Genomic DNA, 25,372 nt, shown 5'->3' on the forward strand with positions numbered 1-25,372 from the left:
AAGCAGGGTCATGTCTGAATTCTTCATCTGTTTCTCCAGCTCCCATACAGTGTCTGACACATACTAGATGCTCAAGAAATATCTGTTGAGGAAAGAACTGGGCACATGGCTTGTCCAGAAGGTAGAGGGAGGGCAGGGTTTGACCAAGGTTCTTCCTCTGCTTCTGAGCAGACTTCCCATTGCCAGAGTGTCTTTGAGCCTGTTTCTAAGGGTGGACAGTCAGCTCTGGCAGAGCCCTGTGTCTATCACCAGCCCCACGTGGCAGATGTGGGAAAGAGCGTGGTTCGGGAAGTCAGTGGGACTGGAAGAGATACCAAGTCCTTGATGCAGGATATGGGTGAGACCCTAGAGTTGGCTGGTCTGGGTTTGAATTCTTATAAATTACTTGATTTCTTTGGGCCTCAATATTCACTTCTGTTCTGCCCCAGGATGATGTTCTGGGTAAATTTTGAGAATTTTCTGTCTCATCCCATGGCTGAGATCCTGCCAGGATGGTACATCCCTTCAGGGTTCTTATCTGTTCTTTCCTCCCTGTTTCTGTGGTCAGACTCCCTCAGGATATGTGTTAAAGGTTTCCTAGGCCCCTCACAGTGGCCCTCACCTCTGAGCATCACAGCTTAGCAGTAGAGTCCGCTGGTGTGTGTAGGTGATCATGTGGCTGACTAGGAGCTGCAGCTTTCTCCTGTGCCCAGCATCATAGAGAGTCCAATACTATATATCACTAGCCTCCTTTGTGCAGGTGAGGTGCTGAGTCTCACAGTGACAGGACCAGAGCTGGGGCTTCATCATCTCTTAGTCTTCAGAGCCCAAGGACACTTTCCACATCACCATAGAAGTTGGGTCTGAGCTTGCCTGGAGGAACACACTTGTTCTCTGTGGAGATACAGCCTAATTCCTGCCATGGTTCACAGGGGCATATGGAAAGGAAAGGGAAGAGGAAGGGGGAAAAAAAAGGAACAGAAAGGAAAAGGGAAAAAATATAAAAAAGAAATAGGAAATGAGGGAAAGGAAAAAGGAGAATGGAAAGAAAAGGACTTTTTGTTTGTTTTAAAATCTCATCTGGGGCTGGGGATGTGGCTCAAGTGATAGCGGGCTTGTCTAGCATGCGTGAGGCACTGGGTTCGATTCTCAGCACCACATAGAAACAAAATAAAGCTATTGTGTTCACCTATAACTAAAAAATAAATATTAAAAAAAAAATCTCATCTGTATGGTGAAGAAACTCCCTCCGCCCCAGATGGCTAACAACTTTTAAATCTGTGCTATTTGGTTCTTGAGCCTATTCATTTAGTTGTTAGAGTATATGCCTGATATTTCTAGAGAAGTTAAAATGAATTACATTTTTAAGAAGAGAGAAACATTCATGAAATATTAAAATAAAAGTTAATTTTTGCACAGTGTGGTGGCTCACACCTGTAATCTCAGCAACTCTGGAGGCTGAGATCGGGTTCCAAGTTTAAAGCCAGCTGTAACAACTTAGTAGGACCTTGTGTCAAAATAACAAATAATAGGACTGGGGTGTATCTCAGAGGTAGAGTGCCTCATCCCTAGTAACACAAACATACATAGAGTTAACTATTAGATAAAGTAATAGGATGAGAAATAACTACAAATTTATGACCTTATATTTAGAAGATAAACTGATTTAATGTTGTCTTAAAAGTTTGTATTTAGCTTATATCCTAGTTTGAATAAAAAATGGTTATCATTGGGGCTGGTGTTGTGGCTCAGTGGCAGAGAGCTTGACATACACATGTGAGGTTACTGGGTTCGATCCTTAGCACCACATAAAAATAAGTAAACAAAATAAAGATATTGTGTCCATGTATAACTAATAAAAGTATTTAAAAAATGGTTATCATTAGATTGGAGGAATATATCAATGGTAGAGTGCCTAGCATGTTCAAGGGCCTGACTTTGATCCCTAGCATTGCAGAAAAGGGATATTTACCATGCAAGTGTTCTATACTTTATTTTGTTTATGTTCTTAAATAGGTGGGGAGCCTAGTGGCTCAGGAGGCTGAGGCAGGAGGATCTCAAGTTTAAAGCCAGTCTCGGCATTGGCAAGGCGCTACACAACTCAGTGAGACCCTGTCTCTAAATGCAAAATAGGGCTGGGGATGTGGCTCAGGGGTGGAGTCCCCCTGAGTTCAATTCCCGGTACCAAAAAAAGGTGGGGAGGAGGCAGAAAATGTTATTGATCAATACTGAAAAATTAGCATGGGCCAAAGTGTCAGATCTTGTTTTTCTAAGGATAAAATATTTCAAAACAATTCTGATTCAAGTGTTTTATAATATGCTTTCCCACCAGTCTGATTTGCAATTCTTCTAAACAAATCTATTTTATAGTATATGTATATAGGTCATTCTGAATCAAGTTAACTTCAGAGTTGATTGGGACCTTGTTTTGAGCTCATTGAACAAAGCTCTGTAACAGAATTTTGGGCATGGGGCCATTTCCAGAGTCTGGTCCAAATAAGCAGTTAACAAAGCTTGTCTTTTTGTTGGCTGAAGGCTTTCTCTGTGTAGCTTATTCAGGACTCTTTTATGCTTTTTCTACTCTTCTTTTTCTATTCAGGGCAAAAGTATTTTAATTTTTTTTCCTGCAGTTTTTTTTTCCCCTTGGCAAACATTTATTGTGTTTTTATTTATATTTAGGTTCTTTACCTGTAGTGGCAGTGACAGTTATTGAGGATAGTAGGCATCCTAATATAATATTGTAGAAAATATGTGAAACATTAAGTAGTGTTGGTGTGCCATACTTCTTTCCTGCCTGCCTTTCCGTCTTTTGGTAAATAGGAAGTTTTTTTCTGGAAGACCTTTAAAAGAAGCGTCTATCTTGTTTTTTCCCCAACAAAGGGACAAGGCAAAGAGAACACAATTAAAACAACATCTCTCTATGTAGTGGTTTTAAATAACCATATCTTAAAATAAAATTTGAAAGTCATCTATTCATTTTATTTCCACATTTGTTTTAGAACATAATGTTTTCTTATCTAAATAGAATTGCTTTTGGAATATTTTCTCACTCCATTAGAACTTCATCACACAATTTATTTTATTTATTCAATTTCTAGTTATCTCATATTTATAAAGGTCCTGCTTGACCCTTTAAAAAAAAAATTGGCAGTTGATCAGTGAATACTAAGTTACAGTTAGGTAGGAGCAACAAGTTCTAGAGTGTTATTGAACAGTAGTGTGTGGATAACAAAAGTGTATTGTACATTTCAAAAAATATATTTTTCCCCAGTTATATACATGAATGGAAACATGAAACTCCGTGAAAACAATTTTTGTTTTCTGTATCAGTTAAAATATCAAGTTTTGTTTCCTAATTTCTAAAGTCTTATCATTAACTTTATTAAAACTTAAAGAACAGATGCCCTTCTTTGTTATCTTCATATTTTCCTCTTTGCTTACGCTGTTAGCTGTGCTTGAATTTTCCTCTTTTCCCTGATCTGCTTCCTTAACCTGCCAAATGTAGCTGGCTAAAATGACATTTTATTAGTGGAGTCTGTGGACGCTGCTCCAGGAATTAATTTTTCTCCTTCTCCCTTTTTCCCTCCCTTTCTTTTGTGCTGGGGATCAAACCAAGGACCTCCTATGTGGTGGGCAAATACTGTACCACTGAGCTGTATTTCCAGCCCTAGCAAAATGAAGTCTTAAAAAGTTAAAACTTGTATAAAATTTCATAACAAGCATAACAAGTAAGTGAAAGAGCCAGTATTCAGTCTTAGGTTTTATGATTTCAAGCTTACATGTTATTTTTGAATTTTTTATTGATGCCAGGGATTGAACCCTGGGTCACTTAACCACTGAGCCACATTACATCACTCCCCCCCCCCAATTTTCTGACAGGGTCTAGCTAAGTTGCTTGGAGCCTTACTAGGTTGCTGAGGCTGGCTTTGAACTTGCAGTCTCAGCCTCCTCTTTCTGGGATTACAGGCATTTGTCACCATGCCTGGTTTACATGCTTTTTTAAAAACCAGTGGGTTGGGCTGGTGTAGAGAGCACTTGATGAACATGTGCAAGGCCCTGGGTTCATAAACCAAACCAAAACAAAACAAAACCCAGTGGATCTACAGACCTCTCTAGGTGCTCATCTTGAGCCTTCTAATTTCTTTCAACTAGGGTTACTGATTTTGTCTCTAGTATAATAAGATTAAAAACTATTTTTCTTTGCATCGAACTGCTTCTTTTGTTATCTAAAGAGAAAAGTGTAAAATTAAGGAAATTCAAATATGAGAAAGAATTAGTTTTACTGTAAAAGCTGTCACTTGGTGAACATATGTATGCTGTTGTTATACAAATGTTCCAGACCTGTTCTCCTCCTACTCACGTTATTTGCTTTCCCTGCCATATGGAGGGTTGTACATTACTGGACGGGCTGTGATTTAGGCTTTTGTGATTCAAAATTGTGAAAATGAGGAGGGAGTGGAACCATAGAAGAATTTTTCAAGCAGTTTGAAACAGTGCACTGAATATTTCTTTAAGTACATGAGGAAAGTAAGAAGGATGAGAAAAGATGTTTTCAGAAGGAGTGTTATGGACTCCATGGTGTTTGAGAAACATAGGAAAAGAACTTGAGCCATTTTGAATTTATTTTTCTCTTGAAGACTGAGGATCATGTGGGAATGCTTTTCAATAGAATTTAAGCAAGTGAGATACAACTTTTTAAAATTTTGCTTTCTTTCTGGTCTTTTTCTTTTGGGAGGTGGGAGTAAAGATCACATAATTATAACAGAGCTGATTGGAAAAAGGCCATATTGGATTCAAGTGGACCAGTTAGAAGGATATTGCAGTAGCCAAGTTGAAAGAGGATAATGGTTTAGGATTAAAGTGTTAAAAACAGAAGGAAACTGATTTCTTCTATTTAAACATAATTAACTTGTAGGAGCCTCACTTCCAATCAAGAATAGCCTCATTTTAGAGAGACCACAGTTGTCTTTGAATTACATTATCCTCTTTATGTTACTTCCTTAAACACTTGAAGGTCAACTGTGACTCTAAGTTGCAAGTCAACACACTTTTGGAAGGAGGCAAGTTCTTGACTTCTACACAAGAAGTACTCTCAAGGCTACATATTCCTCATGAAACTTTTACTTCTATAAAGAATGTGTTGTTTACAATTGTGTGTAGTCGTCCAGGTCAACCCCGCCCTCCCCAACTACTTAAGTCAAGAGTTTCAGGATGATAGTTTCTCCACTGTGGCTTTTAGCCTTAGGCTTCTCAGTACCTGAAAGCAATTGGTCCAGTCTATCCAATCTGTCCCATTTATATGTGTTAATAACCAGGTGGTATTCATCTGCCCCTTGGAATGTCTGAATGATAGTTATAGGAAAGGGGATAGAAAAGGCACCTAGAGGTCTTGACAGGTGCTTTATGTGAGAGACAAAGGATCTTGGACCATCTGCTGCTGCTTCCAACTCTGCTATGAGGTTAAAGAGAATGGTGATCAGAGCATGTTCGACCAGGTATATGTTGGACCTGTAGTTAAATTTAGAATGTTTACACAGTTTGTGGGAACTGTATCAGGAAATTTTCCTTTGTGAAGACAACTCCAGTAGTGATTCTGAAAGACAGAGTTCACAAATATCCCTTCTTTTTCTTTATCTCCTAAGAGCTAACATGTTTCTCCAACAGGTGCCAAGGTTGACATATTCCTTCCACTGCCACAGATATCATTGGTGTCTCATTCCAGTATCTAACTTTACCTTTTTCTCCAGTTATTATGGACATACCCATACTTTTTTTTTTTTTTTACTGGAACAGTCAGGTATAAGAGGGACAGGACATTTTTATTAAATTTATGGAGACCCTCTTCTGTCTTCTACTTTGGCCCACATGGGTCACCATAAGGAGACTTGATGAGCAGTGTACTTAACCAAATGGCCATTATCTTTCCCATTCTTTTTAGAAGGGATGTCTATTTAAGTGTCTACCTTCGCCCCCATTGTGTTCCTGGGAATTCAACCCAATGCTTTGTGCATGCTAAGCATGTGCTCTACCATTGAGCCACACCCCAGCCCTCTTTTGCCCACTTTTTCTTTGGGTTTTTATTTCTTTTGTTGTTGTTGGTGAGGTGTTTTTTTTTTTAACTTTATTTTTGAGGAGGCTGTTTTTTTGCTTAGCAATATAAGATCCTTGTGGGGGCTGGGGATATAGCTCTGTTGGTAAAGTGCTTGCCTTATATGCATAAGGCCCTGGGTTCAGTCCCCAGCACCACTCAAAAAAAAAAAAAAAAAAAAGGAAGATGCTTATGGCTGGTAGAAAATATGGAAGGTATCAGATAACTGTTGAGTAACTTTTGTGATTAAAAGCACACCATATTGTGCATGGTTACACATGCATGCCTGTAATCCCAGTGGCTCCCAGTGGCTTTGGAGGCCTGAGGCAGGAGGATCAAGAGTTCAAAGCCAGCCTCTGCAACAGCTTGGTGCTAAACAACTCAGTGAGACCCTGTCTCTATATGAAATACCAAATAGGTCTAGGAATGTGGCTCAGTGGTCGAGTGCCCCTGAGTTCAATCCCTGGTATCCCCCCACCCTCCCCACCCCCCCAAAATAAACATGCCATTATCAGATAATAAATGACATAAAAAATAAAAATCATGACACAGTCAAGTGTTACATTGTCGTGGCTAGAGTCAACTGATTGGATTGGGATAGCATTACCAGACCCTGCAAATGTCGGCACCACTGATATCCAAAAGAGAAATGTCAAAGATCTGATGTAGGCAATCTGTCAGTAGTATATAAAATGACTCATTTTCTGGGATTCACAAGTCTGAGATTAGATGATAGTTCCAGTATCAGGAATATAGTCTTTTATACTGTTTTCTACTCTATGATGATGTGTCATTGCTTTGGTATGGTGATGAATTGGCAGCAATCAGTGGTGGCATTCTGGACATGCAGACTTAAATCTGGTAGCTTTTTACCAGTTGGTGTTATGAGTCAGTGGTCCTTTACTGTGAGTATTATACTAGTGACCCTTATGGTTCAATCTACAACTAAATTGATCTTCATAGTTTATGGATAATCTTTATCATGTCATTCTATAGTTTTCCAAGTAGCAGACCAAATAGCTTGTCCATTGGTAACAGTCAAGGGGTCAGTAAGAATAAAACAATATTTTCAAAGGAAATATTGGCCAGAAAAGAGAACATCTTTGAGTTTTACCTGCCAAACCAAGCAGCCTCACACATTTTGAGTTCTGCTGGTTGGCACCAATGTTGAACAACACAGAAGCCCACTGGGCACATAGGGTTTCAACATAGTTGAATCATCAGTGACCTTGGCCCAGGCATTTAAAGGAACCTCTGAATCAAAGCCTAATTGAACCAGCAGCTTTGTTTTATGTGGCAGCATAGAATAAATTTCCCAGAAGGGGTACCAGTTACTTTTTCATGTAGAGCTGAGATACTGTAGGGTTAGGTTGATTGCATTCTTGAATATGCTATTTCCATGTAATGAGACTAGCTCCCTGGGCCTTTCTCATCTTGTTGGTCATTGGGTTTGAGTTTACCTACTCCAAATGGTAATCTTTTTGTTAACTGGCAGGGGTCCTGGGAATCTGGGGTTTTCGTCGTGTTTCTTGGCTCTTAGTTTCTTGTAGGAGAAAATTTCAGACAAGACATGAAACATAGTAAAAGCAAGGGGAAAGGAAAAGATGCTCCCAAGGGAGAGGGTGGATCCTCTGGCAGTAGAGCTATATTGTGCCTCTTTGTTCTCTAGTTCTGTTGGGATCTTAGCACAGTTTCAAGAGTCCTACCCAGATATCATCTCTTAATTCTTGACTGACTTTAGGATTGCATCAGATTTTTTTAAAAAAAAATTGTTGTTTTTATACCTTTATTTATTTATATGTAGTGCTGAGAATTGAACCCAGTGCCTGACACATATTAGGCTCTACTACTGAGCCCCAGCCCCAGCCCCAGCCCCAGCCCCAGCCCCAGCCCCTGCATCAGAATTTTTAAATCCCTACTGCATACTGTTTTATCCAAGGTACCCAAGTGAACCCTATGATAGGCTACAGATCTAAGGCACTCTCATTCACCTTGGTCGACTTGGACTGGTTCTAATTGGAACTTGTTATTTTTACAGATGTTATTTTTAATGGACTTCATTTTTAATTGTCCTGTTTTTTTTTTAAAGTATGTATAAAGATCACAAAATTCCCCCTTCAGGGTGATTTGTGTTCTTGTTGGCAGTGGGCTGGGAGGGGTCTTAAAGTCCTCAGCCCAGAGACTAGCCTTAAGGAAAATAAGCATTATATGCCTTACTCTTTTGTCTTCCAAGCATGTTAGCCAAATATTTGACTGGTTCTGTTCACAGAAGCTGCAAATTTTCCTCCTTTACACACTCAGTGCAGATATTCATCTCTAATGGTTGTCTGAAAAGGACAGAACCTTATGCGTTCCCCCCTCACCAGACAGATATTAGTTCTTGTTCATGGGACAGACCTCCTGAGGCTGACTGTCAGCCTGGTGAGAGGAAGCTCTTCCATCTGGAGGAGAGTTGGCAATAACCAGGACATTTTAGGCCTTATCTTTGAATCTACCTACTTTTGATAGTCAGCCTGAAATATCTCTTCAGTTCAGCTTCATTAACAGCAAAGTAAAGGACCATTCACTTCCATTCTCATGGACTTTTCTCAGTTCATGTTAATTGGCCTTACTCCTATTGCTAGAAAAACTTTTTTAATATTCCATATTCATTGCCAGAACAGTTAAAAATTGTGAAAAGTCTATGAGATTTTATCCTTGTAAGCTAATAGCTTCCACAGTTGCATGGATTCTGCTGGAAGACATAGGACTCCTGAATCAGAGACAAAGGACATCAATACTCATGGCAATTGCAGTAGCCAAAGAGTCAGCATTGTGGAGCCCCAGTTTCTTCAGGATATGTCAAAGAGAGACAGGTGATGCTTGCACACAAAGTTGGATGCACTATAGGAAAAGGACTTCCAGTGTAAGGGGCCACGCTGTGTGTGTGTGCCCTTGTGCTGGGGTTGACCCTAGGGCCTTGAGCATGCTAGGCAGGTGCTCTACTACTGAGCCACATTCCTAGCCCAAGGGGCCACTCTGACTGTTGCCTTGAATGCCTATATTATCTTTATTATATTGGACAGTAAACAAACTTGCCTTTTGCTTTCTAAGGAGACACTGTGTGTTATATGTTCTATGTGTAATCAACCAGAACAGAGGGAGGTAGTACATCTTCTTACAGTGTATGGAATTGTTTTGGAGTTGGGCTAGCATTTTTTAAAAAAAATATTTATTTATTTATTTTAGTTTTCGGCAGACACAACATCTTTGTTTGTATGTGGTGTTGAGGATCGAACCCGGGCCGCATGCATGCCAGGCAAGCGCGCTACTGCTTGAGCCACATCCCCAGCCCCATAGCATTTTTGATTACAGGTTCTTTCCCAACCAATTTAAAAATTCTGGTAAAATAAGATAGAATCTTTTTTTCTTTGTTCTTTTTTGGTACCGGGGATTGAACTGAGAAGCACTTGACCACTGAGCTGCATTCTCGAGCCCTATTTTGTATTTTTTATTTAGAAACAGGATCTCACCGAGTTGCTTAGTGCCAAGCTGTTGCTGAGGCTAGCTTTGAAGTCGGGATCCTCCTGCCTCAGCCTTCCAAGCTGCTAGGATTACAGGCATGTGTTAGGGTACCTGGCTAGGAAATAGAATCATAATGGATCTGTTATAGGCATAATATTAAGCTTTCTTTCTCCTGACAGTATCTCTTCTTTCCTCTTTTCCTGCTTTAATTCAGTTCAGAATCCTAGCCTTTTCTCATCTAATCAACTATAGTTACCTCCTAACTTGTCTTTAGTCAACTATAGTTGCCTCCCAACTGGTCTTACTGTCTTATTCTTTCTATCCTCAACATTTGTGTCAGAGGGATCTTTTTTTTAATGTTTATTTTTTAGTTGTAGTTGGACACAATATCTTTATTTTATTTATTTATTTTTTATGTGGTGCTAAGGATTGAACCCAGGGCCTCGCACGTGCTAGGTGAGCGTTACACCGGTGAGCCACAACCTCAGCCCCAGAGGGATCTTTTAAAATGCAGATATGATCATGTTAATTTAAATTTGTCATCAGTACCCCATTATTGTTAGGACAGTGTTTAAATTGTTAAGCAGTTTGCATGATTATTTTTTTGAATCAGTCTGTTATCCAGTTTTTAAATGTGCACAACTAAATAAAAATACATAAAATAACTAAATAAAAATACGTAAAATTTTATTATTATTGTTGTTATTATTACAGTATGGTACAGGGGATGGAACCCAGGCCCTTGCATGTACTAGGCAAGTATTCTACCATTTAGCTATGTTTCCAGACCCCCCAAAATATTTTTTTAATGAGCTACATTTCCAGCTCCCCCAAAATATATATTTTTTAAAACCTTATAGGCCATTAGTAGGTAGTTTGTACTAAGTAGGTAGAAGGCTTTGTGTTAGTAGTTTATAACCTTTGCCTTTTATTTTTTCCTCTCATGTTTTTGTCTGCTGTGTTCAGTCCTTCTGCCTTTTAATAATTTCCATGTTTGCCCCTTACTCCTGGAATTCCTATATTTAAAATATATTTCTCATGTAAAGACTAAGTGAATTTTTTTCACCCTAGTTAAGTATCTTGCTCTGAACACTTTTCTATAATTTCTAGTAATCTGTGCATATGTCACTATAGTGCTTAACTTCATAGTGTTATAATTAGTGATTTCTTTTTCTGGTCTGCATTCCTGCTATATAAAGTGGTAAAGTGTAAGATACTCAGTGCAGAACTCCTTAACACATTGCTTTTCTGACAAGTTGTTTTAGTGTCAAATTCATTAAATTGGTGTTTTAATCACTGTAAGTATACCTTGCTTTGAGACTTGAGGAAATTTATTTGCTTAATTTTGAAGATAAAGATAGTAAAGATAGAAAATAGACATGTGGTACAGTCAGTCCCGTGGTTCGACCTATATGTGGCCCAATATAGATGGACTTTCATGTATGTTATTTACTATGCCAAATAACACTTTCTTGCTTTGTTCAAATTTAAAATACAGACTGTGGATATTCATAAAGAGAAAGTGGCTCGAAGAGAGATCGGTATTTTGACCACAAATAAGAATACATCAAGAACTCACAAAATAATAGCACCTGCAAATATGGAGCGCCCTGTAAGATATATTCGAAAACCTATTGACTACACAGTTCTCGATGATGTTGGCCATGGTGTGAAGGTAAGCATTTTAAAGTACATAATTGTAATTAATTTTGGATAGGATATATGGTGATAATTTTCTTATTTGATAGATTCTCTTTAGTAACTAGCATTATAATTTTATATGTATTTAATATTAATTGTGTATTTTACTAAGCTTGGAACAGAATTTTACCTTTGGAAGAGGCTATATTCAGAAAGATATGAAAACTTGAAAAAGCTGTTCATTAAGTAAATCATTTGAATCCTAGACTACTGTTATAAATTTGTATTGTAAATGCTTTTACTACTGAATAATATTGAAAAATAAAAAATTAAGTGCTTTCCAAAATTGGTTTAGAAAACAAATTATACATAATTTTGTCCTTTTATTCCTAAATATGTATGCATATTTGTGCATGTGTATATGTTGATATAGTTCTAGCAATTTATAAAAAATTGAAAAATTTATGAAATTTTCTTCATTGTATTCTGTTACCCCTTTCCCTCCCTGAAAAAAAAAAAAAACATAGCAGACTTTTAGGAGAGAGAGATTATTTGTTGCTCATGTTCATTGATAAGCATGGCAGAATTAGCTGATCTTGAAGGATACCTATAGTTTGTCAGTTTTGGATATTCATGTGTCATTTTGCAAGCATCTGGAATGACTCAAATTCTTTAGCCATCTCTGCTTAAGATAAATTATTTCTCTGAAATATGATAGTCCCTTTGTTTGAGGACCATTATTTGATTTTGTTTCTGGTCTTCAGAATATTTTATAATAATTTTTAATGAGTGAGCTAGAATCTTGGAACTTTTTCTACCTTGTTGTCCTGGCTATTGCTAGATCTGTTGCATTCCTCAATTTTCTGGGGTTCCTGATCCAGAAAAAACTATAGCCAACAGCATTGATCATATTTTACTCTTATCTAAGACTTTTGAAATCTTCTCTTCATTTTCATTAGTGGGAATTATATATAAAGTTGGAATACTTCCACATGTAGAGGAGACTGCTTGTTCCTTGTACTTTTTTCCAGATATGTGTCTGTGGTTGTAAAAGAGGTAAAATTGCATTTTGAGAGTCTTGGAAAACCTTATTTTGTATTATTACCCATCTTGGGATTAAAATAGACACACACATACCCTATACATAGTTATATGTTTACCTGTATACACACATACACATATTCACTCACTCTGCTTTCTTTTGTCTCATTTTGATTTTTCTTCCTACTAAAACTAAAAAAATTCTGTCTCATTAGAAGTGAATATCCTCCTTTATCTCATCCTTCCACTAATTGTGTGTTTAAAATGCATTACTTAGCAGAATATAAGGTGAGTCTTAATTTTAAAACAAAGTTTTGGGTGAGAAAACTTAACTATGGCATTAGGTGTGCAGGTAGTCAGTGTAAATAGCATAATATGCTGAAATGGCATGGATGTGAATTTTGGCAGAATGTTTTCTAGCTATAAGATGTTTTGGGGGATTTGTTTTACAGTTTATTGTGGTATAAGATATATGTAACACAAAATTTAGCATTAACTATTTTCAAGTGTATAAATCTGTGACATTGAGTACAGTACTTTGTTGGACTATCTACATTTAATATACTTTTGGATACCGGTGGGAGTATGTGAAAATCCTATACCTTAAAAGCTGTTATATTGCGTATTTGCCCATATTTGTTTTTGTGGTATATACACACACACACACTCACACACACACACACACACAATTATTTCCCCTTTTAGACTCATTACTGTTTTATTTTCTTAGTTTTGTGATTTCTGTAAAAGATCATTTTTCTCTTAAAAATTTCTACAGGACTATAGAGGTATATGAAATTAAGAAATTTGGAGAATAGTTAATAAACAAATACAAGGGCCAAAATTATGAGAAGGAGAATTTGAAGCTATCATAAAATTAGTATTTTAAGTATAAGGAAATACTATGAGCTCTAAAACTATTTTATTATTCTTTGCCTATTTTTCTCTTTTAGCAATTTGATTTTGTATTGACTTGTAAAAGTCCTTTTTCTGTTATGGAAATTTGTCCCTCATAAATTGTCAAATATTATTTCTTCATATTGCTGTTTGGCTTTTAACTTTGATGTTTTGGCATTTTTCAAAATATATACAGAATTTAAAAAAATGAATCTAAGTAGATTAATAATCCTATACCAGGTTTTATGCTTGATACTTCCACACTTCAAAATTAATGTTGTATCATATTTTGCTATTTTTTGTTATAAATTTAAGTGTTTGGTATTTGTATTTCATACACTTGGGCTTCATTTAAATAGTGTTTATTTAGTTAATGCATTTTATGTGGCAAAATAGATGGTATACATAAACTTAATAGGAATTTAAAACAAACATATCCTGAGGTAAATCTGGCTTGATTTTGTTTGGAAACCATGTAAGATATGGATAAGAGAATCCCAGTATAGTGAAACTACCAGAATATGTGCATAAAAGGAATGAAAGATGATGAACTATAAGTGAGCACAAAGTTTAGAGTAATAGAGAGGCAAAGGCTGGGACACCTAGCAGAGAAGTTTATGTTATTATTGATAAACAAAATAACAAATTTATGGTCTAGTTCATAGTTTACAAGGACTTTCCATGTACATTAGTATTCCTGTGCTTGCTTGCTTATTTATTTATTTATTGGTTCTAATCACTTGTACACGACGTTAGAAAATTCTTCAATTCATTGTACACAAATGGAGCAAAATTTTTGATTTCTCTGATTGTGCATAAAATAGAGTTACACCCTGTGCTTATTTTTATGCTTCAAAAAGACAATGTGATATAGTAGTTGTTGGATTTTATTGGTGGCATTAAAAGATAAACATTAAAATTTGGTAGCTCCAGACCACAGGGGATGTGAGGAGAAATTCACAGAAGTAAGACAACGAAAATGTTTTGTTAGTTAGAGGTTATTTGGCAATTTCGGATTGGTAAAATCTCTAGAGATTAGTTGTCAATTTTCTGATTATTTTGAATTGGTTTTGGTTTGCTTTGTTGGAACCTAGAACAACAGTTTTTTTTTTTTAAGCATAATGGCCTCCCAGTTCATTTAACAGTGTAATTGCCAAAGCTTTATAATATTTCCATAGGGATATTATTTTTAAAAATGAGTTTAGCTAATTAATCATTTCAAAAAAAGAATTGGCCTTACATACCCTTAATAACTGTCATATGTAAATCTCTGATCTATTTAGGCATAGAAAAAGGAACCAGAGAGTTTTTAACCTGTGATTCCAGGGAAATGGTAAAATTACTTATTCATAAATGTAACTGTTGGGCTGGGGTTGTGGCTCAGTGGTAGAGTACTCGCCCAGCGTGTGTGAGGCCCTGGGTTTGATCCTCAGCACCACATAAAAATAAATAAATAAAATAAAGGTATATAAAAATGTAACTGTTAAGAAAATGAAATAGAAATCTTAGGGAAATAAGAAAGGTCTTAATTTGGATATGTTTTGGTTATATTTAAGTAGATATTTAACTTACATTATTTCAGGTTATTCACAATTAAAATATTTTGAATTAGAAGATGTGAGGCTGTAGGAAATAATCTATCTACTTATAAACACACTTAATAGAGGAGGCTGAGCTTCATAAAATGTTAAAGATTACACCATTGCATAGAAGCAGAGTTCAGTTAGATTTTTCATTCCCAATCCAGTTCTCTTTTTTTTCTTTCCTTTGTGACAAGCTTACCCTTGAATGTTAATGTTTTTGGTTTCCCGTTTAATTGAAACAAATGAGAAGAGATGTGTGATCATATTTAGAATATTTTTGGTTAAATATAATAATTACTGTATTGTATTGCATATGCATTATAAGAGATATATATATATCTGGGTATCTTATCAAGATCTTAATAGTAGTCACATTTATTTTCCTAAATCCGGGTGTGAAATGAAATGGTTAGGTAGGGTTCCAGACATTGTTTTTCAATCATTGTGAGCCCTATTATTTTATGCAAACATTGAAGAATACCAAATTTCTGGCACAGTTTCTATAAATGAGAACATATCTAAGAGAAAGTAAACTTCTATTGGATGATTTCCTTAGAGTCACCTGAAAAGTGGTAGATGTTAAGGACAAAAACTTGAAACCCAAAAAAGTCTATAAAAAGTAAGATTCTAGAAACTGAAGTTTTTTTTTTTTTTTCCTTAATGGCATAGTATAAGTAGTAATGTTTTAGAGCTATACACATTGTTTGATACATGTAAGCTAGTTATCTTTCAAAGAAATAGTCCTTACAATTAAAGCAAACTTTTTTTGCATTTTGAATTCTGGTTAAACTGGTTCAGAAGAAAACTCAGGACTAAGGGCAACATAATAACTTTCTGTTAGTGTTGGCTTGCTCAGGATTTGACTTTATAAGCTAGAAATGAGAGGGTTTTCTAGACCCTGTTTGCTTTACTGAATTAGGTCCATTACTGAATTTGGAAGCAACCCGTGGTTTTGAATTGTAACATTTACTGTCTAGCACCTTTTTAAAAAAAATTGCTTTGATTAGTGCATCATACGTACATATAACAGTCTAGCACTTTTTATAATATTCTACCATTGAAGTAATGCTTACACATGAACACTCACTATCCAATGGTCTTAAGACTTATAGAATGATGTATTAAAATAAGTTTGCATCTAATGTATTATTGTGATTAAACTTCATCCTTGAACTAATCAGTTGAATTAGTTCCATAGCATAAAATTTTGATCTAAGAAATTATTGAGCTCATATGAGCTTGACATAATTAAGTTGTGGTTTCCTTATAGATTTCTTTCTTTTGAAAATTATATGAAATGCATAAGTATTTTCCTAGTAATTATAGATAACTTTTTTAAACAAAATATTTGAAATGTGGCTGGATATAAGCTTATTAACAAAAATTGAATAACTATAAATGTAAACCTGTCCTATCAAATATAACATCTAGAATTAATTTCTACTTTTTCCCCCCTTTTTATGCCAACGTATAGTGGCTAAAAGCCAAGGTAAGAGACATTACTTATCTCTTGATCCACAGTATTTCCTCTATATTGATAGAGACCGCAGAGCCACTAAAATTTGAAAACTCTTCTTATGTCTGTCTGCTTTTCCCTATAGGATTTATGTAGATTAAATATACTCAAACTCAGTTCAAATCAGCAACACTTAGCTTGGCTGTGTTAATATATCAAAGATATGTTGACATTTGCATTTACATAGGAACATTAATTTTGCTAACATTTATTGCTTTGCTCATTTTTTTGATAGCTGCCTTGCTTTCATTGACTTACAATTAGGAGGTTTCCCAGACATCATATGTGACTTTGTTACTGAATTATTAGATAATTTTTCAGATGGGTATCTTAACAAATTGACAGTGAGTTCATGTTTATGCATACATTTCAGAAATTCAAAGCAACTAAGTATTTGAGTGCAGATAAGTTTGATTTCCACAAACATGTTTAACAATAAAATAATATGTAAAATTCAGTAATCATACCTGTATTTTGACATAAATTGATGTGAATGGCATAAAATAATAGGAAAGACTAAGTGCAGGTAGTTCCTGAGTTATTTTAAAATGTACCAAAGTCTTTATTAAATCTGTCTGGGAATCCTTACTTCACATTCTGATATTAAAAAAAAATAATACATGGTGTTAAAACATCAAGAGAACAATTTGATATAAAAATAAATGCCTTTCTTTCCACATTTTAGCATGGAAATAACCAGCCTGCAAGAACTGGCACACTGTCTAGAACAAATCCTCCTACTCAGAAACCACCAAGTCCTCCCATGTCAGGCCGGGGAACATTGGGGTAAGAATTCAACTGCATTTTACAAAAGAATTTCTGTGTTAGAAGATGTTTCTTAAATGTATGGATCTTTGTCTTGGGACACACTTTATGTGACACTATCTTTTATAAATTGCTTTTGATTTTTATTTCCCTGAATAGAATCCAAAATGAATCTTCCTGCTTAATAATATTCCTTGTCTGTACTAGAAAACTTCTTTTGTGAATGTATAAATTTATTTTTTGTTTTTTATTTTTTTAAATTAAATATAAATCTAACTTTAGTTTATTTCAGATAGTGAATTTTGCATATAAATGGTTGTCTTTGCTTATATGTATAGTATTTATTTAACAGAACTAATAAGTGGTCTACGTTATGTAGTTTTACTTAGTAGTCTATAGCTCCTTCCCTTATTACATGGCACCTGAGACTTAGGTACTTTTTACTTGGAGTACTTCTATGTGTGCATTGGCTGGTAATCTTAAGCCCCTTTATACTAGAGTAGCTTTATGGGAAGTCCCATTGGAGAAATAGAAAAGGTAAGGATGGTTTCTTTCTTCCCAGTTCTCAAGGCACTAAATATACAGAATACTTATCAAGACAGTTTTATTTTTTAAATGACTAAGCCACCCACCGCCCTGTGCACTTTTTTTTTTCTTTAAAACTTTTAATTGATTTTTTAAAAATAAATGACAGTGGAATGGCTATGCACCTTTTTAAAATAGTCTTGCTAAGTTGCTTAGTGCCTCACTAAGTTGCTAAGGCTGGCCTCAAACTTATGATGCACCTGCCTCCTCAGTTGCTGGGATTATAGGTGTGTGCCACCACATCTGGCTTTCTAAGACATTTCTGAAAAATTATTGATCTTAATACAGGTGATATTATATTAGATTTTTTGTTTTTGGTAGAGAAGTTGACCAAGAATTGGAGCTTAATTTCTATTTTCATTCTTTACTTGGAGCTTAATTTCTATTTTCATTCTTTAAACTCTTTGTCCCTTAAAAAAAATGAAGTTATTACAAAAGTAAAGATCATTTATTTAGATATCAGTAACTGCAGTTAGAATCAAAATGTACTTCTCCATATACTTCTCATGCTGAGGTTTGGAAACATTACAAAGGAGATATTTTAGCTTCCTATGTAAAGGACAGGACTTGTGGGTGACTGAAGTGGGAAAAAAGTACATTTCAAAGTTTTATATTATTGAGCATAAAAATTATAACCATTATTTTTAGAAATAAAAAACTTTAAATTACCCTTTCCTTTAGTTTTCCTACGTTAAAGTAGCAAATTTTAGTTTTTTTGTAATAGTAACAAAAATTCATATGCCCCAGCTAAGAATTATTTTTTATAAGCTTTATTAATTTTTTTAAAAAAAATCTGTTATACTTATTCACAAAGGGACAGTCACAGATTTGTTAGAGGGAATACTGTTTTATCTCTCTTATTCATTTATTTCTTTTCTTTGTTTTCTTCTTCTTTAGACGAAATACTCCTTATAAAACCCTGGAACCTGTTAAACCTCCAACAGTTCCTAATGATTATATGACCAGTCCTGCAAGACTTGGAAGTCAGCATAGTCCAGGCAGGACAGCTTCTTTAAATCAGAGACCAAGGACACACAGGTAAACCTTCAGGTTCAGCATTTGAACATTTGAGAGTTATTGATAGTGTAAAAGGTGGTAAGGTGAAGTACTACTCTAATGTTAATGTTGAATGTGAAAGTTAAGGGTGATAATAATATATATGCTTCTACAAATTGGTGTTACAATTCCTGAATTTTAGATTTTTAATTTTTTTGTGGTACTGGGGATTGAACCTGATGCTTTGCATATGCTAGGCAAGTACTCTACCACTGAGTTACTCACCTAGGGTGTTTTTCTTTTTTCAGTATATGTTTTTACTATTAACAAATTGTTAGTATTTCTCCCTTTTGACAAAGATACAGTTGCATATTTGAATTAAAGCTAAAGAATGTTTTTTAAAATGGTCTTTCAAAAAAGCATGAGGGAAGGGGCTGGGGTTTTGGCTCAGTGGTGGAGTGTTTGCCTAGCTTGAGTGAGGCACTGGGTTCGATCCTCAGCACTATATAAAAACAAATGAATAAAATAAAGGTATTGTGTTTACTTATAACTTAAAAACAAAACAAAACAAAACAAATTAAAAAATAACAAAACCCAAGGAAGTTACCGAATGGGAGAAAATCTTTGCTACCGGCAGCTCACATAGAGCATTAGTATCTAGGATATACAAAGAACTCAAAAACGTAACAAACAAAACTCAGTCAGTAAATGGTAAAGGAACCAAAGAGGTACTTCACAGAAGAAGAAATAGAAATGGCCAACAAATATATGAAAAAATGTTCAACATCGCTAGCAGTTGGATAAATGCAAATTAAAACTACACCAAGATTCCATCTCACTTCAGTCAGAATGGCAATTATCAAGAATACAAGTAACAATAAATTTTGGTAAGGTACTTGGGAAGGTGAGGTAGGAGGCTTGCTTAACACCAGGAGTTCAGGGCTGTTCTAGGCAATCTAGTGGGACTGTGTCTCAAAAATAAGCAAATAAAATCCAGAGCCAAAGGCTACATGTGTACATAAACATGTTTTCACACATGTATGTCTCACAGCTAAAAGGACAGTATATCCTTAGTAAGTAGAATACTAGGAGATTGATTAGAGTTTACCAACAACAGTTATTCCAGAATATTTATGCTGAACTTTACTATTTTTTTTTCTGTTCATATTATGCTTACTTTCTAATTAAAATTTCTGTTTTATCAGCTTTCTTTCTTTCTTTTTTTTTTTTTTTTTTAAATTAAGGTCAAGTTACCAATTGTTTCTCTAATACCATCTTTTTGAGTCTAGACTAGTAGAGAAGAAGATAGTGGTTTAAAAAGTGAACACAGTGCAGTGGTGCACACCTGTAATCCCAGTGGCTTGGGAGGCCGAGGCAGGAAGATTGCGAGTTCAAAGCCAGCCTCAGAGAGACCCTGTCTCAAAATAAAAAAGAAAAAGGGCTAGAGAAATGGTTCAGTGGTCAATCTCCTCGTTTCAATTCATGGTACCAAAAAAAAAAAAAAAAAAGTGAACACAAAATTGTATCTTTTAGACTTTTCCTGCTATAGAAGCAACTAATTCTTTAGGAGATGAATAGAGTTTTTAATATAAATTTCAGACCATGATTAATTACTCTTATTTGTTTGCTAGTATCTTATACATTCTCTTTGTTAGTGGCCATAATTATTATTATTATTTTTTTCCTTCCCCAGTGCTAGGGATCTGAATCCAAGGCCTCATGCATGTTAGGAAAATGCCCTACCACTAAGCCACATTCCTAACCCTATATTACACTGTTTAAAAAATATGTTTCTTTATGCTTCACTGGGAATTCCATGATAGTGTGGTTCTTTTCTGCATTGCTAACTGCACGTTTTAAATACACTTGTCAACTCCCTGTACTGTGAGATTTTTATTGACCATACCTTTCTTTACAGAAAAGGTTCCAGGTAGTGTGTTACTATATTGGTTTCAGATGTTGAGAACTAGAGTGAAACAAAAGAGCCACTCACTTCAAGTGTAAGAGTGAAGTTTTGTAATAAACAGTTTTAAAGTTTACACACACAGTCATAAAAGGGGCTTTTAGTGGGTTGATGATTACTTTTTTTTTTTAAATGTCTCTCACTCACTATGTTGCCCATGCTGGATTTGAATTCCTATTCTCAAGGTGATACTCCTGCTTTGGCCTTCTGAGTAGCTGGTACTGTAGGCATGCACAGCCACTGCTGGTTAACCTTTTGTTGTTGGGTTTTGGCGGGGGTTGGGGGGGGGCAGGGAGGGGGTTCTTGTTTTTAATCTGTGGAATTGCTTCTTTCATGCTTTTTTCTCTTGTTTGCAGTGGAAGTAGTGGAGGAAGTGGAAGTCGAGAAAATAGTGGAAGCAGTAGTATTGGCATTCCCATTGCTGTGCCTACACCTTCACCACCCACTATTGGACCAGGTGTGTCATTTATTACTCTAATATGTGGTAATATTTCTGAATTTTATTATGAAAGGTTAAAATAAATTAGTCATATTAGAGAGAATTATTTATTACATTCGTGATTATGGAATAACAAATTTAACAATATTTTAGATTCATTTTCTTGTCCTATTTTTTTTTTTTTTTTTTTTCTTTTTGAGTAGTAGGAATTGAACCCAGGGGTTCTTTACCACTGAGCCCCCTCCCCAGCCCTTTTTACTTTTGATTTTAAAGTAGGGTGTTGCTAAATTGCTGAGGCTGGCCTCTGACTTGTGGTCCTCCTACCTCAGCCTCCTGCATTGCTGGGATTACAGGCATGTGCCACCACACCTCGCTTTTAGATTTATTTCCACAAAGTCATTAGGATTTTACCAGCTATTTCTCCATACATATAGTATGTATTAAATAGCTTCATTATATAACTTTTTGACCATTTTGCTTTATAAATACTTGTCTTTGTCAGTAGTCAAGAATGTTATTATTTCAAGAGCAAATCAATATTGTATGATATTTCAGCCAAAGGATCAATATATAAAGGTCACTTGTTTCCAAGAGTTTTTATGTGGCCTTGTGTATTTTAGCTCTGATGCTTGTTCTCTGACTTTACTTTTATTATGAGTTTCACTATATATTTCTGTGAAATGCAGTGACTATATAGTGTGGTTAAAATAGGAAAAGTTCTTTTCCTTTTTAGAAAATATACAAATTTAAGATATCCTTGGGAAACATTAAATCAGCCTCCTGAATTTTAGAAAATGAAATGGAGACTTTTGATAGTGTTAAAAATGTACATTTTTAAAAGTAAATATGATAATGAGAAATATTTGGGGGAAAAAAATCTTAGCTTCCCAAGTATACTTTTGAAGGAGCAAAGGTACTTGTAACAGGCATGTTTTACAGTCAATACAGTTATAAATTCAGTATCCTTTTTACATAGTAAAAGACTTATTTGAACAAACTTATGTATAAGTGTCTCTTTTTTCTTTTCCAATACATTGTGTTTTTCTGCTGTAGAATGTTTAGTTCTCTTTTCATGCACTCTGACCTGAATTATAAACTATTTTATTAGAAAACATTTCTGTCCCTCCTCCTTCTGGAGTTCCACCAGCACCACCTCTGCCACCAGTTCTCCCAGTGAGCACTGTGATAGGTGAGATTGCATAACCACTGAGCCATTGAACTTACTTTGTAAAATTCATAATAAACTCCTTTGTAGCTAATAGACAATAGCTTTTATAGTTAATAGATGATAGTTGATAATACAAAGGCTAAAGTATGAAATCTAATTTACACTAATTTCTTCAGGTAAAAAGGCTCTGAACTTACATAGTAAACAAATATATAGTAACCTTTTCCTAATATTAGACATTTCTGCGTGTGGTTTATAACCAATTTAATTTGGTTTTTATTTGTCATTTAGAGATTTTTGTAGAATTGTAACAATGATCGTTAAAAAGAAATTTCTAAAAGTCCACAATAGAATTCCCGCTCCCCAAGAGTGAAGATTGGTTTGGTATATACACCAAAGGATTGGGGTGAAGGTGGTGACAGGAGGAAGAAAATTGAAAGGAAAATGTTTTGATGTGGGATGCTCTGATGATTTTCTGTGGATTACAGTTTGAAAAACTCTGATATAACCTAGTTTATATGATAGCTAAGAATGCCATGAAATGGTCTTCTCAATAAAATGCATTTAATTGTTCCAGGTTGGGGAGGGATTAGATTGAACATAAAAGTAGTTGCACATATATACTCAGTATAAAAACTGTTCAGCATAGAAATATACATTAGTAGTAATCTTGGTAGAAATGGATAATGAGGTATTTCAAATAATGAGACCTAAGTTTCAGTTTAGGTAAAATATAGCTGTGTGGCAACATCTTTTCAAAACATTTGCACATATATAAAAGGAAAAAGGAAGAAAGTAGGCAATAAAAAAAAAGAGCTTGATAAAAGAAATTGTTGACAGGAATTCTGTGTAAAAATATCTTCAATGTAATTATTAATCAGGAAAAATAAAACCACATTGAGACACTATATTATAACCACTGGATAGGTAAAAAATGACTTGTACATTTTTACTTACTAATGTTGGTAAGGATGTGCCATAATTGAAATGTACATTGCCGGTGGGTATTTTAGTTTATATTTAGTAAATATATTTACTTTATAAAATAATTTTTTGTTAAACCTGGTCAAGTTGAACATGTGGCTACCCTAGATTTATCAATTTCATTTCTAGATATTTACACTGGAGCATTATTTCCCAAAATATGGATAAGTGACCCCTGGGAGTTGCCATGATCCTTTCTTAAGAGTTTTTGAGGTTATTACCATATTCATTGTTTGTCTTTTTCATTAACATTCTCTTGGAAGTATACAGTGGATTTTTCCAGGGGCTACATGAAGTATAATAAAGTCATTGCTATATGATAGAATAAAACAAAATAAGTTAGTCATATTAGATAGAATTATTTATTAAATTCGTGATTATGGAATAACACATTTAACAATATTTTAGATTCATTTTCTTGTCCTTTTTTTTTTTTTTTTTTCTTTTTGAGTACTAGAGATTGAACCCAGGAGTGCTTTACCACTGAGCCCCCTCCCCAGCCCTTTTTACATTTGATTTTGAAGTAGGGTCTTGCTAAATTGCTTAGGCTGTTCATGTGTTTCAAAGATTTATCAGAAAAATTTCTAATATGGTAATTATCTATACTTGTAACCCATATCAACAAAAGCTTTTTGAGGTTCTCTAGTTTTTTAGGGCAACCCTAAGACCAGAAATTGAAAACCACTATCTTAGAGCAGAGTTATATACCCCAATTATCTATATCCAGAAACTAGTTAGAAATGTAAGTTCTTAGATCTCATTCCATTCCATACTTAGTCAAAAACTCTGAAGGTGGGATCTAGCAATCTGTATAACAAGCTCTTAAAATGAAATTCTGATTATTGTTGAAGTTTGAGAACAATTGTCCTAGGGAAATTCAGGAATCATATTTAGGAATTTTTATAGAAGTGGTAATAGTAATGGCACAAATTGTATCGACACATACCTTTATTTTATTATGGCAACAAATGTTTAATAACAGAATCAATCAATAAATAATGTATTCACATACAAATAGAGTAACAGAAATGAATGACATACACATTGGTACGCTTACCTACATGGATGAAAAATAGTATTCAGAGGAAAGAGTACTTCAGTAATATGTATAGATTCATTCCATTGCAAAAAAATTTATAAATTTGTAAAAACTCTTTTATGTTTATTGCTTAAGATTATATATAAATATATAAAACTACATAGAAAAGAAAAGGAATGTTTAACACATGCCTTGTGGGGGTTGGGAATCCAGGAGAGGGGCACACAGAAAGCTTTAGTGATTTTGTTAATATTCTATTTCTTTAGCTAGGTGTTTATCTTATTTAAAAAAAATTCATCTGTACACGTATGTACTCTTTATATACAATTAATATGTGACATACACTCACACATATATCAGTCATACCCTTTGACATAATGATTATTTCACAGTAAAATATTAAATTCTAAAATAGACAGTTGAAACTGCTAAATAATTGTTTTTCAGTTTTGATTCACCAAGAAAAATAGATTAGATATTTTATATTTTTTTATACAAGTCAAACATAGAAATCATTTTATAGAGATTTATGTAGAAATTACTAAAAGTTTACTTCTTAGCTCACTGGAACCACCTGTCTGTTCAATATTACTCATTCACAAAGGCTTCCTAAATAGATTATTATTTTAAAAATGTGTTTCTATTTAGAAAATGCATATGTGGATGATTCAGATAATTAGTGACCACCTATGGCTTGGGAGTTGCAAAAATATCAGCTCTTATGAAATAAACAACCTCTGCTGTGTGCTTCTAATACTTTGTAGGATCTATAAAAGAGATTAAATTAGAGTACTGAATGAAGATAAACTAAGATACTTTTTAATTACTCTGTCATGGTTAATTGAGCATTTGGGTAGGGCAAGGAGGATAATATTTTTCCTGAAGTTGACTTTGAAAAGTGTAGTTAAAATTGCAGGTTGCTTTGGGCATATCGCGGAGGGAAAAGCCTCCTAAGTATGGAAAGTCTGTGATAAGTATGTTAATCTTCCGTAAAAAAATCTGATTTGTTTTTTCCTCCCTTGAATACTTACTGCGGATTGAATCCCAAGGGTGCTTTGCCACAGATCCACATCCTTAGCCCTTTCTTTAATTTTTAAAAAAATACTTATTTATTAGTTGTAATTGGACACATACCTTTATTTTATTTTATTTTTTATGTGGTGCTGAGGATCAATCCCAGGGCC

General features: G+C 34.7%; 1 protein-coding gene across 13 annotated transcripts in view; it reads left to right on the plus strand.

The window, feature by feature from the left end:
• The window catches only part of Abi1 (abl interactor 1), a 101,127-nt gene that overhangs the window by 61,917 nt on the left and 13,838 nt on the right, over nucleotides 1-25,372 (plus strand). For 6 of the 13 annotated variants that reach the window (XM_071599818.1, XM_071599819.1, XM_027953088.3 and 3 more), the window contains 5 exons: nucleotides 11,070-11,246; nucleotides 16,208-16,222; nucleotides 16,935-17,035; nucleotides 18,497-18,637; nucleotides 20,915-21,015. In XM_071599818.1, the coding sequence (XP_071455919.1) occupies nucleotides 11,070-11,246; nucleotides 16,208-16,222; nucleotides 16,935-17,035; nucleotides 18,497-18,637; nucleotides 20,915-21,015 (535 nt within the window). Of the gene's footprint in view, nucleotides 1-11,069; nucleotides 11,247-16,207; nucleotides 16,223-16,934; nucleotides 17,036-18,496; nucleotides 18,638-20,914; nucleotides 21,016-22,105; nucleotides 22,187-25,372 lie in introns of all 13 variants that reach the window. The other 7 variants (XM_027953090.3, XM_027953091.3, XM_027953085.3 and 4 more) reach the window with 3 other exon arrangements.

This window comes from Marmota flaviventris, chromosome 12 (assembly GCF_047511675.1).
Source record: "Marmota flaviventris isolate mMarFla1 chromosome 12, mMarFla1.hap1, whole genome shotgun sequence".
Lineage (NCBI taxonomy): Eukaryota > Metazoa > Chordata > Mammalia > Rodentia > Sciuridae > Marmota > Marmota flaviventris.